General features: G+C 38.1%; 1 protein-coding gene across 1 annotated transcript in view; it reads right to left on the bottom strand.

Moving 5' to 3' along the window:
* Nucleotides 1-13,097, bottom strand: part of LOC134541546 (LIM/homeobox protein LMX-1.2) — a 353,649-nt gene that overhangs the window by 166,047 nt on the left and 174,505 nt on the right. The window contains exon 8 of the mRNA XM_063385060.1: nt 4,998-5,275. Coding sequence (XP_063241130.1) covers nt 4,998-5,275 — 278 coding nt within the window. The remainder of the gene's footprint in view (nt 1-4,997; nt 5,276-13,097) is intronic.

The raw sequence follows: 13,097 nt of genomic DNA, 5'->3' as shown, positions 1-13,097 counted from the left end.
TTAAAAGTCTTTGCAACTCCAAAAAAAGAGGTCATATTAAAAGATCAGCGAGAGTTTTGCTCGGCTAGAAATGCCACGGATTGGCTACACTAACTCCTAAGAACCTCTATGAGGTAGTGGCAGGGTGAAGGTAGGGGGTAGGGGGAGTGAATCTTGGCGGTGTGTTGAAAAGCTTGCCTCGTGGTTGGGTCGGAGGAGGAATAGTTGGGCATGTGAATTCAGGGTGGGGGGGAGACCATGTATTTGCCTTCGTCGTCGGAGATAGCGGCGCGGTGCGCTGTGGCCGCGCTATCTAATCGACCACAACTATTCTGTTTGGAGACCGCCCCGTCCCCCCCTCCTTCCTTCCAGGTGTTTGTTCTGTGCCTCAGAGCGGAGCCGCCCTTTCAACCGTCACCCCTCCCCCTTCCCCTACCGCTGCCCTGCTACCGCTTATCGGCCACGGCTCTCCTGTCGATGGCTGGCCGTGCTCAGACGCCCGAAACGCCTCGCGGCCCGGCGCTGTCGCGGCCGATTACGTCGACAAAGAAAAATAAACAGACACCTCGTTGACCGTGTATCCTGAAGACTGTGTGGTTTCCCCCAGGGAGGATACGACACTCACGTGCCCTGCCTCTCCCTTACATCAGAGCTTGCTGCGTTTTATATAGGCTACTTGTGCTTGTTGCGTAGAAGGGGTTAAGTCCAAAATCATAGTTTTATGAAAATCGCGATTTAAAATTATCAGGTTTCTTGAAGTCAGTTTATTTTTAGCTTTATTAACTGCTTTAGATCTTTGGAAACTCATTGTTTTAAAATAATGTCTCTAATCTCACCTATAAATTTTAAAAGTAAATAATTCAATATCACTATGTATTTTAACCATCTGTGACTTAACCCCCTGTACGCAACAAGCACAGGTACTTGTAATTAGTTCATCGCTCAACCAGCGCCACACACGATAGCTTCGGTGACTGCGTGTGAATGTTAATTGCAAAAAAAAAAAAAAACTAACTGCACAGTTTGCATTTTGTGTGCTATTTTAACTAAACATCATTTCTCCCCTATCTGATTATTGTTTTGCAATTGGTCGTTTACTATAACATTCCATTTTTAAATTCTCTAAATGTTTTGCCTTCAAAAGACATCATAAAAATGAACTTCCTAAAATTTTTGGAACATTCTTTTCGGATATGTATAAATAAATTCCCTACTGTAAAACGTTTGACAGCAAAAGTCTCATTCAAGCGGTTAACTCAACACTATAAACGACATGCTAATTTTGAATTATTAATAAGTCTTTAAAGTAAGAAAATAATTAACACTTTATTATTTCTTAGTCATTTATAAACATTCATTCATAGATATATCATGACAACAATTCAAATCATGAAAAAAAAAACACGCTAATAATTACAGATTTTTATGAAGTATTTCGAAAATGAGGTTATATATGCAATTTTGTGCATGTCACCCAACTGTAGAATCGCAGAAAATTTATTTATACTAAAAATAATAACTATGTATATTTAGGCCTGCATACCTACCTGAATTTTTACAAATATTACAAATGCCTATCTAGGGGTACAATATGCTGCAGAACACACACACACTGCTATGTGTTTACATAGGGACATCTGAAAAAGTCGTCCTAGATTAATACTGGCATGACAATTCAATAACCTAGATGACAGGTGAAGAGCCAATAACAGTCCCGGGTGACCTTGTACTTGCGAGCAAGGCCACAAGGTCCACCTGCAAGCTTGCACCGAATGCATCTTCGCCTCTGTAACAGGAGCGCCGATCTACATATCTTATGCCAATAACGTTTCAAATAGTCCTGTTGCTATTAGTTTGTTTAAAGTGCACATTTTCATTGCAAGAGAATTAATAAGGTTAATATCATTTCATATTCATATTCACTGTTTTGTTTCTCCTACACGGCACTCTGAAGACGTTAAAAAACATTTTTACGATGTAAAAATATACATTTAAATACCAATTTACATTTAATATGTAAGTTTAGACTAAGATTCCGACCTTCATCTATCTGTTTACCAAATGGAAAATTTATTTTAGTGATCATAATATATGAACAAACATATCACGAATAGGTTGCCTGATTAAATTAAGTTCCGGGCTACCCTTAGTTAAAATTAATGTAATAAATGTTTTTAACTTCTTCACTTATTTTCAAACAAACGAAATCAATATTTATTAAGAGTACGAAGAATAAGGAACAAGAAAAGTTGGGTAGTATATCTTTGTCTGGTCGCTACTACAGGGTTGTCAGGTATGAAGAGGTGAGTTGATACTACATATATATAGTATTAACACTCATCTGTTTTCTTATTGGATTATATATGAAAATAAAGATAATTTTATTAAGAACACGATGGTATTAGGTTGTCTAAGTAAATTCAGTTAAGACTCGTGGTTGTCGCAATTCAAAACAGTGCGTGACAGAGAAACATTGCACGTACTATTCAGTGCGATAAACAAGGACGCAGCGTAGCAGCTGCTCGTGACGTAAGTACGTAAGTACAAGCGTAAAGAAGCGTGCACATTATATTTATTAAATTTTATCCATGTAATCAGAAAAAATCAACCCTACTGAGAATCATTTTGGAGTAACTGACCCAACTTACAATTCAATTTATGATATATAATATAATGCATTTTTTGGCTAGTTAAAATATAAAAATATATAACTACATAATTTGTGAGAAATAATATATGAGTAATATATAAATAATAAATACTTATAATATAAATTTTCACTTATTAAAAAAGGCAGTATAGTAAATAGATGCAAAAAACTGAAAAAATAAAATAAATAACACATTACTTTAGTGTGAACATATTCTAACTTATTATACAAATGTGGCATCATTGTTTAAATACAAAAATTATTCAATGTCATGTGCACGCTTCTTTACACCTGTACTTACGTCACGAGCAGCTGCTATGCTGCGTCCTTGTCTGTCGCACTGAATAGTCCGTGCAATGTTTCTCTGTCACGCACTGTTTTGAATTGCGACAACCACGAGTCTTAACTGAATTTACTTAGACAACCTAATACCATCGTGTTCTTAATAAAATTATCTTTATTTTCATATATAATCCAATAAGAAAACAGATGAGTGTTAATACTATATATATGTAGTATCAACTCACCTCTTCATACCTGACAACCCTGTAGTAGCGACCAGACAAAGATATACTACCCAACTTTTCTTGTTCCTTATGCTTCGTTCTCTCAATCAATATTGATTTTGTTTGGTTAGCAAATAAGTGAAGAAGTTAAGAAAATATTTATTACATTAAATTTGACAAAGTGTTGAATGAGTTAATTTAATCAGGCAACCTATTCGCGATATGTTTGTTCATATATTATCATCACTAAAAAGTATTTTTCATTTGGTAAACAGATGGGTAAAGGTTAACCTCAGTCGGGATCTTGTACTAATACAACCCTACTGGTATATCGCAATACGTTGTTGCGATCGCGGGAATTCGAAATACCCACGGAGTAGATTGGTAGGTTTCCACCTAAGGTCCAGACACAGTTAAAGCATTGCACAAGCACAACAAAGTATTATACATAACAGTTAAACTTCATTTAATACAATCTGAGTAGCTATAATCGTACATTGCGATAATCATTTACACTACCGCGGTATTACTAATAAGTAGGGTTTCCTATAGACTGGTCAACTCTGACACAATACTATGTTATTACTAATACCTATACTGAGTAACTTTTTTAACCCATCAGAAGCTCTAAATGTTACGTGAGATTTTTGTTAATGAATAAGTAAATACGTGTATTGACTGGTCTACCAAATGTTATTTTATTTTGTTAATGTTCTCACGTTTTCCAAAAATTACAGATAAGGAATAAACATTAGATACGGTGCACTTTATAAAAAAGGAAAAACCTATTTCCACCTTTAAATTAAAATTTTCTGTGTTACTGTGGTTATTTTGTAAGTTAGAACATTTATATTAGCATTACACCAATTACATCATCATTAAACTCTCGCAAATGTAAAACATCAAAATAAACAAAGGAGCGTGGTTAAACGTAAGTCCATTGAAACCAGGCCTCTTTGCTTGTTTCGTGTTCGCCATTAAATACCGTTGTTTAAAGTCGTGTGTTGATTGCAGTCCATTCTTAATGCTCAGTCTTGTTCTTACGCCACATGTTGGGTTTTTGCTCATTCTTTATATTTTTATTCGTGTTAACTTATCGAGATAACACTTTTACATTTTTTTCAGTCGGTCTTTCTTTGCCACTTATTTTACTAAACGTTACCTGCCAGATGAAAAATGTTACACATCGAGATCGTAATTACGAACACTTTCTGAATTGTTTGCCTCTATTGTAGGCTATCAAGTACTTAACATCTGATGACAAGATTTGGAACGAAACAAAAATTCAAGAGGGCTATCCAGATAAATGAACGAAAATGGGCCTCAAATAACAGCAATGTCAATAAAACGAAATAACAAACAGCGCGTGTGAGACCGAGCCTTTGCTTCTAATGATTTTTTTGCACATGGTTTTAATTATATTCATAAATCAACCATCTTTAATTGTTTATCTAAGACTTTTTTTCCAAACAAGTCCTTATTTATTGTTTTTTTTAATGAACTTAAAGCATGTAATGAAGGCATGGAATAGTGTGGTATACAGTTTTGAATTACCCGTTCTCATGAAGCCTTCGTTTACAAACACTTTAATTTTTAGTTTATCATTCACTGATCAATAGAATATTAGTGTTCCCCGAAAATCTGAGAAACTAAGATATATATGGTTTTGATTTAAGAAGGATATAATTAAAAATATAGTGTTTAAGTATAAGCTAGTACTAACAAAAATTTGTCTTTAATTTAGATGATAAAAACCGATAAAAATGACTAGTTTATTAGAAAAAAAGTCTTTCAGTAACAGTTAAATATTGCAGCATTATGAACTGATGTGCAATGAGATGTGTTGCAGGTAGGGCGCTCACCCGAGTTGGAGCCCTCGTTGTTGTTGTGGCTGGTGTTGTTGTTGACGTTGGTGGTGTTGTTGTTGTTCTCGCTGTTGGTGGCCTTCTCCAGCACCTCGTGGTCCTCCTTGCAGAACAGGCCGTCCTCGCGCAGCGCGAACTCGTCGCCCGGGATCAGCTGCCGCTCGCACGCGCTGCAGCGGAAGCACTCGATGTGGTAGATCTTCGTCTTGGCGCGCATCACGAAGTCGTTCTTGCTGAAGCTCAGGCCGCACTTGTCGCACTTGGTCCCGAACAACCTGCGCACACACCCGCCGCCACGTCACAGCCGCAACACACTGTCTCCACTCACTGCCCACTTAATTCTGCAAATATCCACGACATCTGTCAGTTCGTACATCCTCGTGAAAACAACTGCATCACCTCAAAAACAGCGTTCGCAGTTATGCTCGGTTGGGAATCTCACCTGGGCATTTGTGCACTGTGTTGTCCCAGTACCTCCAATATAGTTAAAGTTGTTTGTAAACCGTTCCCTGAACAGCTTCCAAGCATTAACTGCGCGCATTAATAAGGATAATAAAACAAGATAAAGTACGATTATTATTAATTTTCGATTATCTTTTCCATGGTTTGAAGAAAAAAATTGTGCTTGAATCAAACCTCAATTAAAATATAACATTATCCGCCAATTTCCGTGACAAATACTCAGTATTATCTCGAAAAACGTACACAACGTGGCGCTCCTGCGCATCAAGTGGAAACATTTGACTTCAAGGCAAAGAATTTTAGTGTTTGTCAAAAGATGCAGTTCAAACTGCATCATTACACAATTTTTTTAAACTGCATTTAGACAGTGTAAGTGTATTTTATGTTGATATATTAATCAACTATTAAAACTACTTTGGACTTTACGCAATCATTTTTGCTCAATATAATGTGCATGTTTAATGTACAAACACGTTCGCTGCTGTTACGTTTATTAATCGGCGCTGATGCAAAGAATCCGTCCACTGAAAGTTCTGAACAACGGAAAACGTTTTAAAATATATGTGCGATAAAAATTTAAAGAAATTTATTGGTGCCTATAGGACATAAAAACAACCAAGTGACGGTTTTTAATCCCAAGTATCTCATTGTACTCGCATACTGACAGGAACGGTTTGCCTGGACTAGTACCATATTTATTTGGACAGGAACAAGAAATACCTAAGGGCGTCGCAACAACGCGTATCAAGTGCCCGGTCGCCTCTATGATCAAGTCAGCCAGCTGGCGTGCAGTCTTGTATGTAGTCGTGATGCTTGCAACTATGAGTCCTTTAGCTTGAAATTTAATCGTAGTTAAGTAAACTGCATAATACTAAGGTGGTTTCGCAGATATTCAGTTACATCGTTTTTGAGAGACAGCAGTGTGAACATTCCCTTTTTAGGCCTGTTTAATGTCGTCGGTTGGATATTAACCAAACAATAAATGTATTAATTGTAAGCGGCGTTTCACGCGGTTCAAAGACTTTTTTTGTTTCGTGTGAAAATTGACTGAATATGTTCGGTAAAAGGTTTTCCGTGGAAACGTGGATTTCAAACACATACACCGCACCCTGGCTCAAAGTAAGTCTGCTCCACAACTGAACCACCACAGTCGCGTCATTTAACCAAGCCTTAAAGCCGTGAAATAATGATCCAAAAATATTTTTTTGCACAGAGTCAGAGTTGAGCATGCTTAATAGCTTAGCAAACCTTTACCACTATAGACCTTGTACATCATACGGAAAACACGCAGCCAAGTCATAGATGACAGCGTCTTACACCATTCCATTCAATTGCTTCCTATTATCGTAGTTAATAACGTAGCCTTCCAATAAACCTAAATGAACGATCTCGTCAGGAGGAGGGGTAACAGCCATTGGAAAAGGGGGGTTATGTACACCGTGGTTGTGTGATTTTTACCTGCAGCGTCACGGGTTCGGGCTCCGGACGAAAAAGAAGTGTCTGTACGGGAAACTCTTCGGGACCATACAATCATGATGTAAAAATTCAACATTTCCATATCAAAAATTAAAAAAAGATCAATTAAATTATAATTTTAAAATCTTAGTCAAGAAGATAAAAAATTAAATTATATAAAAATGTGTAGATACTTTTAAAGAATATATTTTTCTTATTATTTGACGAACATTATAGCATGATTGCGTGGCTCGCTAGGGCGTCCTGGGCGGTGTAGAGTGTGGCGCTACGGTGGCAGAGAAACGCAGTTACCGCTTTCTCTCAGTTTTATTTAAGGATTGCTAGAAAATACTTATTTAATAAGATTAAGTGCATTTGAGTTATAAGGCAAGAATAAGATAGCTACCTATAATTATATCACAATTGTTTAGTGAAGGAGGTTTGATATAACCTCTTTTAAAATCACATTTAAACAAACTATTTTAAAAATCGTTCGCAAAACAACCTGCAAAAAATATTTCTTGCTGAGTTAATATCTACAAAATATCACTCATAAAAAACTCGATTATTTGTTACTTTTTATTTTTTCACGAAAAACCTTTTTTGACTGTAAATACAGAATCAACATGACCATTTCAAACTTTTACTCTAGAAATCTAATACAGTGTAATGGCATGACCTCACATTATTATTGAGGCATGATATCGCTTAAGAATACAATTTTAATGCAAAATTTGTCAAAAAGGAAAAAAAAAACTGTAGGATAAACCGTATGAGTTAGTAAAAATAAATGTAATTTTACAGTATAACATATTTAGTCCATCTAAATTTGAATCAATAAACATTTTCACCGTGGTTAAAAATTATAACCTAATACACTAAAAATGGGAATAACAAAGTAGCACACGTTAGCACTTACGAAATGCCAACAATGAATGGTAACGTAAGGTAGGAAACCTTACATAGACCTGACACTTTATTGCGTAGGTAGGTATACTGATTTACTTGAGAACATTAGGAATTCATTACATACTTCTGACAAAGCTTTACAATATTTACGCGAGCGAAGACCTGGATGATAAGCTTGTTTGGAATGAAATCATAGGCGTAAGAAAGGTGACTTATAAAAAACTTGGGTTCTGGGTTTTTTTTTTAAAAAAATATGATTTATAAGCATGCTTCCTTCAGTAAATGACGTATGTGCCTGCAGCCAATTCCGTAAGTGACTGCTGTAAGCAGGCGGTATCGGCCCACGACCACAGCTGCACGCGGGGGGTGGGGGGTGTGGGGTGGCGGGGAAACACGAGCAGGCCCGAACACCCTCGTCACTCCAGCAGAAAGTAAAATAAGGAGCGGGCGCCCTTTGCGGCGGAGTGTAAATATTTTGGCCATTTTCCAGGGGGGAAGCAGGGAGGGCGTGTGTCTCGTCAGGCACTAGAGGTATTGGAGGGGAGGGGACTTTGTGCGCCCGGGTTGTGTGTTTATGACCTGCGGGGTCGCGGGTTCGGGTCCCAGACGAGGAGGGTTGCCTAGACTCGAGCCTCTTCGGGACCACCCGCAGTCGCAGCTCCGTCTACAGCTGAGTGTGGCTTGTGCCGGCGAACATTACACGTTTGTTTTCAAACTGCGCGAGTTAATGCTGCGTAGAATTTGACAGTAAATGAGTAGGTCTAGTCTACAAAAACAAAAAAAAGAAAATGGTCCGCTTGTAACTCATAACACGTGATAGAAGTGAAACATCTACTACTAAGTATATCACTTTATAAATCTTTGGTGTCAGCCACGTTTCAAAACAAAGTTTCAAGAAAACGTTGCATCAAAATTCAGCCTTGAAATAGTATTTTAAATTTTATTCTCAACGCGCCGGAAGAAGTTTCACTTCAATAATTATTGACAAATAAGTATCCTGTAAAATGCGTGAGAAGCATTACACCTCTAGCCAACTAATACCCGAGATATTGTAAACAGCTGTTTGGTTGCCACAGGTGCTAACTCCACTGTTCTATTATTACAAAAGTGATGGTCAACAGATAATCGGCTGCCATTTGTGCTAGACTCCATATTAATATTAATATACGACGGATGGTGAACAACTGAAGGCTACAACTTGTGTTAGATTCCACATTCATATTAATATCCGAGGGTTGGTGGAAAGTTGATGTCTACAACTTGTGCTAGACTCCACTTTAATATTAATATCCGAAGCATGGTGAACAGTTGATCGGCTAAAACGTGTTCTGGACTCCCCTGACCTACTGTTACCCGAGGGTTGGTGAATATTTGATTGGCTGCAATTTCCTTATTAATGTCCATTGGTTGATGAACACTTGATCGGCTGCCACTTGCGCTAGACTCGACTTTCGTCTTTTACAAACCTAAGTGGTATTGCAAGTCAGATTGCAAATTGAAACGTGTTGGCTTAAGGTCTTCGTGCGTATAGATTAATGTCCAACCCACGATTAAATTGTAGATGTATTTAACGCAGGGTTGGACTAAACTAGCCCAAAAGTAATTAGCCTTTTTAGAGCTCCCATTGGTTAATAACAAGGTCTCATCTTTTGGCGGGTTACACATGTTTTATAACCACTTATCCTTTTTTAAACTGACTCAGGTTCGTCAAGAAACCTGTCTAGTCCTCAAGGTAAAGCAATAAATCTGTGATGATATCGTGGCTCTACTAATGAAAGTGCAAGTAAATGGAAAGCGGTTTGAAGGTATTCCGGGTGGTGAAATATACCGCGAAATTTTCAATCGTGTAAATGTAACTAAGGATAAAATGTTGCATTATTCCAGGGGCACCTAATGATTTACGATATTCATGTTGTTGCTGAATCCCGCAGTTTACATTAGGCAGTCCGGCATCTTTTCGCTAATGCAGTCCGTGGAAATAAGAGGATTGTTCACGAGAGGGCATGCTTGCCTCCCGACGAAGAGTCGCAATGTCGCCATTAAGATTCTTATGGACGGTCCTGTCGAAGAAACGAGCATTTACGCAGGAGTGGTGAAGCCACTAGAGACCTCCATGCCAGGCTAATGCCCTCCCCCAATGCTTAACTTGTTTAGTTATCAATTAAGTTTCTTGTCCCATCACTTTCAGTACATTGGTTAGGTTTGCAGATATAGTGTAAATAACATAATTTTATTTAAAGTAGCTTGGCTTCTTGGTTGAAGCCGTGTCCTTGGCGAATAATTCACCGACGTTTCAGTCCACATTGCAGTCGCCATCAGGGAACTTACTGATGATGGCGACTGCAATGTTGACCAAAACGTCGGTGAATTATTCTCCAAGGACACGGCTACAACCCAGAAGCCTAGCTACTTCAGACAATGGCCGTGAAAGGCTGCTAACATTATCATTTTATTTATTTTAAGAAAGTCACCTGTGTTTACTAAATGCTTTAAAATCATAATTTACTTTATTTCATGCTTTACTATTTATATTAACGATTTGCTGACTTTGTTGTAAATAAGCCCCTTGATCTTATTTTTTCTTGTTTATGTGCTTTGTTTAAGTATTGCTTGTGTTTCTTGGTTCATAAATGAGAACGATAACGTAGTTTTCTTTGATATTTTTTTTTTGTTCTCGCCAGGATTCTTTGTTTCAAAGACGATGCAATAGTGAAGCCGGTGGCGTGAGATGAAAATGATAGAGACAGAAGCTCAGCATCCGGATGAAAAAGAGTTGGAAGGCATCGGGCGGCTGTTGCTAACTGCCCGTATTGGCTGGTAATTTAGTAAAGTATTTTGTGATTGGTCAAAAATGATGTCACTAATTCACATGATTTTTTCTTAAAGAAATCTCTTGTCGAAAACGCCTCATTATGAGGGGTCAGAAATTTTATCCTGCTATGGTTTCTTAAGGGATGTGCTGTGATTGGCTAAGGAGATACGCACTTGCAACTTCCGTCGGGCAGATGCAGGTGCGTAGCCTGTTTCGTTAGTTAGTTAGTAGGTCGCCGTTGGGTGAGGGCTCACAAAATAAGATAATTATGTGAGTAGGGCCTATAGAGAATTTAGCGGCTGTCTTGCGGGTGATACCTGTTATTATCAACCTTTTTATCAATCTTCTAGAACTTTTAACAATAAATTTTCACCCCAGTTCGCAGGTGTTAGCCCATAGCAATGTTCGAGTGATCGCGCCATTGTTCCAAGGACGGAGTCTTTCGACCTTGTACCCGAGTTCGTACATATCCACGGGACTTAGGTACTTGCGATCAGTAAACTTGCTTATTTTGAAATAAGTGAAGAGGTTATGTACTTTTTTTTTTGTGTTCGTAACATGGCGACCATAATGACTGTGAATTTTCCAGTATCAATAAAAAATACGTTAAAATCAGTTTGGTGTCCGAGAGACATTATTACAGTAAACGAATCGTCAACCGTAAAATTTTTTCTGGAACTTAAATAAATTTCTGCGCCCAAATGATTTTTTTTGCAAGTGTTTTATGTGCGTCCACTTCAGACCGAATTTTGAGCTGGCAGAGGTGGTCTGGAGTGTGACACGTTATACACCAAAGCATGTATTGCGTGTCATAACCTGGGAGCAAGTCATGCGATGTTGGTCGGGGGCAAGTCCACCTCTAGGTCCAGCGGCTGTGCTCAGCTTGTGTTACACAATCACAGGGGAAGAGACTCTGAATAGCGATAACTTGTAGTTAAATAAGCATAATTAATAACGAGCATTTCGAGAATTGATTTCACAATAGGCTAGAACTAAAACAGTTACTATTGTGCTGCTTCTCGACTTAACTGAAGGACTAAGGCAAATAAAATAATTCTTAAGGAGCCAGCCTCGTAAGGGCTCTCGTAAGTGATACGGGATGATAAGCGCGAAGCTCGCTGGTATTTCTAGTGCATTATCGTCTCTACGCACAAGGATCTGAACTGGCGCGCTGTCTTCTCGTCATGCATAGGATCACTGTGGAATTTGAGCGGTGACTGTAACATTATATGGCGAAAAATGAAGATAAAGTTGTTTTGCAAGTCCATTAAATGCTTTCAAGAATCTCTACAGGTTGTTTTATGCCTAAAAATGACCCTGAATACACGAATTTTAGCCATTTTAAGTCTTCTAAAAATACCGTTTAAAACGTAATCCGTAAACCAAACTACATATAGGCCTAAGGCTAATTCTCAAATGCCTTTCGTTAATAGACTCCATTCGGGTATCTTTTGTGGTTTTCAAATCGCATTGTTTTTTCCTGAAGCTCTGAGCACCGTGTGTGTTCCCAGGTAGGCGAGGCCCTTACTAAAGAAGTATCGTACCACAGGCTCATTTGTTAACATATAAGAAACCAGGAAACATTTCCACAGTTACGTAGAGAATTGTGGAGTCCATCCTGAAGATTGTGCTTTGATAAATTATGTAAATACCGTTTGGCGGCCCAGCCAGGGGGCCACATTATTAACCGTGAAATATTTCCCGCGAATAATCACAATCTCAAGAGTTGCTGCACACATTATCGCAGTGTAATAATGCACACCACAAACTCTTATATTTTTTCATGAAGTACAGTATGTGTGGCCATAAAATAATGCCCCAGTTACAAAATTATATAGTACAATGGTCATTGTTGTAGTGTGTTGGTTCAAGGTCGTATAGGTATAAATAGTAACTCAAACAGTTTTAGATAAGCACATGCGCGAATACTGCTTTGTTGTTTTCTCGCTTTTAACGTGAAATAATGGCTTTTCCCCAATTAGTAGAGGGGGAACCTTTAAACTTTATTTGGCAACAGGACAGAGCTCATCCCCATTGGAATCTCTTTGTGCGACAGTGGTTGAGCGTCGAAGTCCCTGACTGTTCGATTGGTTGTAATGGTCGAGACGACAGAGCTGTTTTTCGCTGGCCTCCACGTTCACATGACATAACTACATGTGATTTCATCCTTTGGGGCTTTATAAAAGATCGAGTCTACGTTCCGCCGCTACCTAATGATTAGCCAGAGTTGAGAGACAGAATTGAAGAGGCTATTGCTTAATTATTCCGGACTTGTTAGCCAAAGTGTGGAAAGAATTAGACTTCAGGTTGGATGTGTGCCGTATAACTAAATGTGCACATATTGAACATTTGTAAGAAAAAACACGTTAGTTAAACTTCACTTTGATGCATGATTTGTTTTAAGTCGTCTGAATTAAACTGTTATAATATACCTACCATTGAGAGTGGTACATTCTTTT

Source organism: Bacillus rossius (assembly GCF_032445375.1).
Source record: "Bacillus rossius redtenbacheri isolate Brsri chromosome 4 unlocalized genomic scaffold, Brsri_v3 Brsri_v3_scf4_1, whole genome shotgun sequence".
Lineage (NCBI taxonomy): Eukaryota > Metazoa > Arthropoda > Insecta > Phasmatodea > Bacillidae > Bacillus > Bacillus rossius.
The sequence above is the reverse complement of the archived record's forward strand: the minus strand, read 5'-3'. Positions and strand labels throughout refer to the sequence as shown.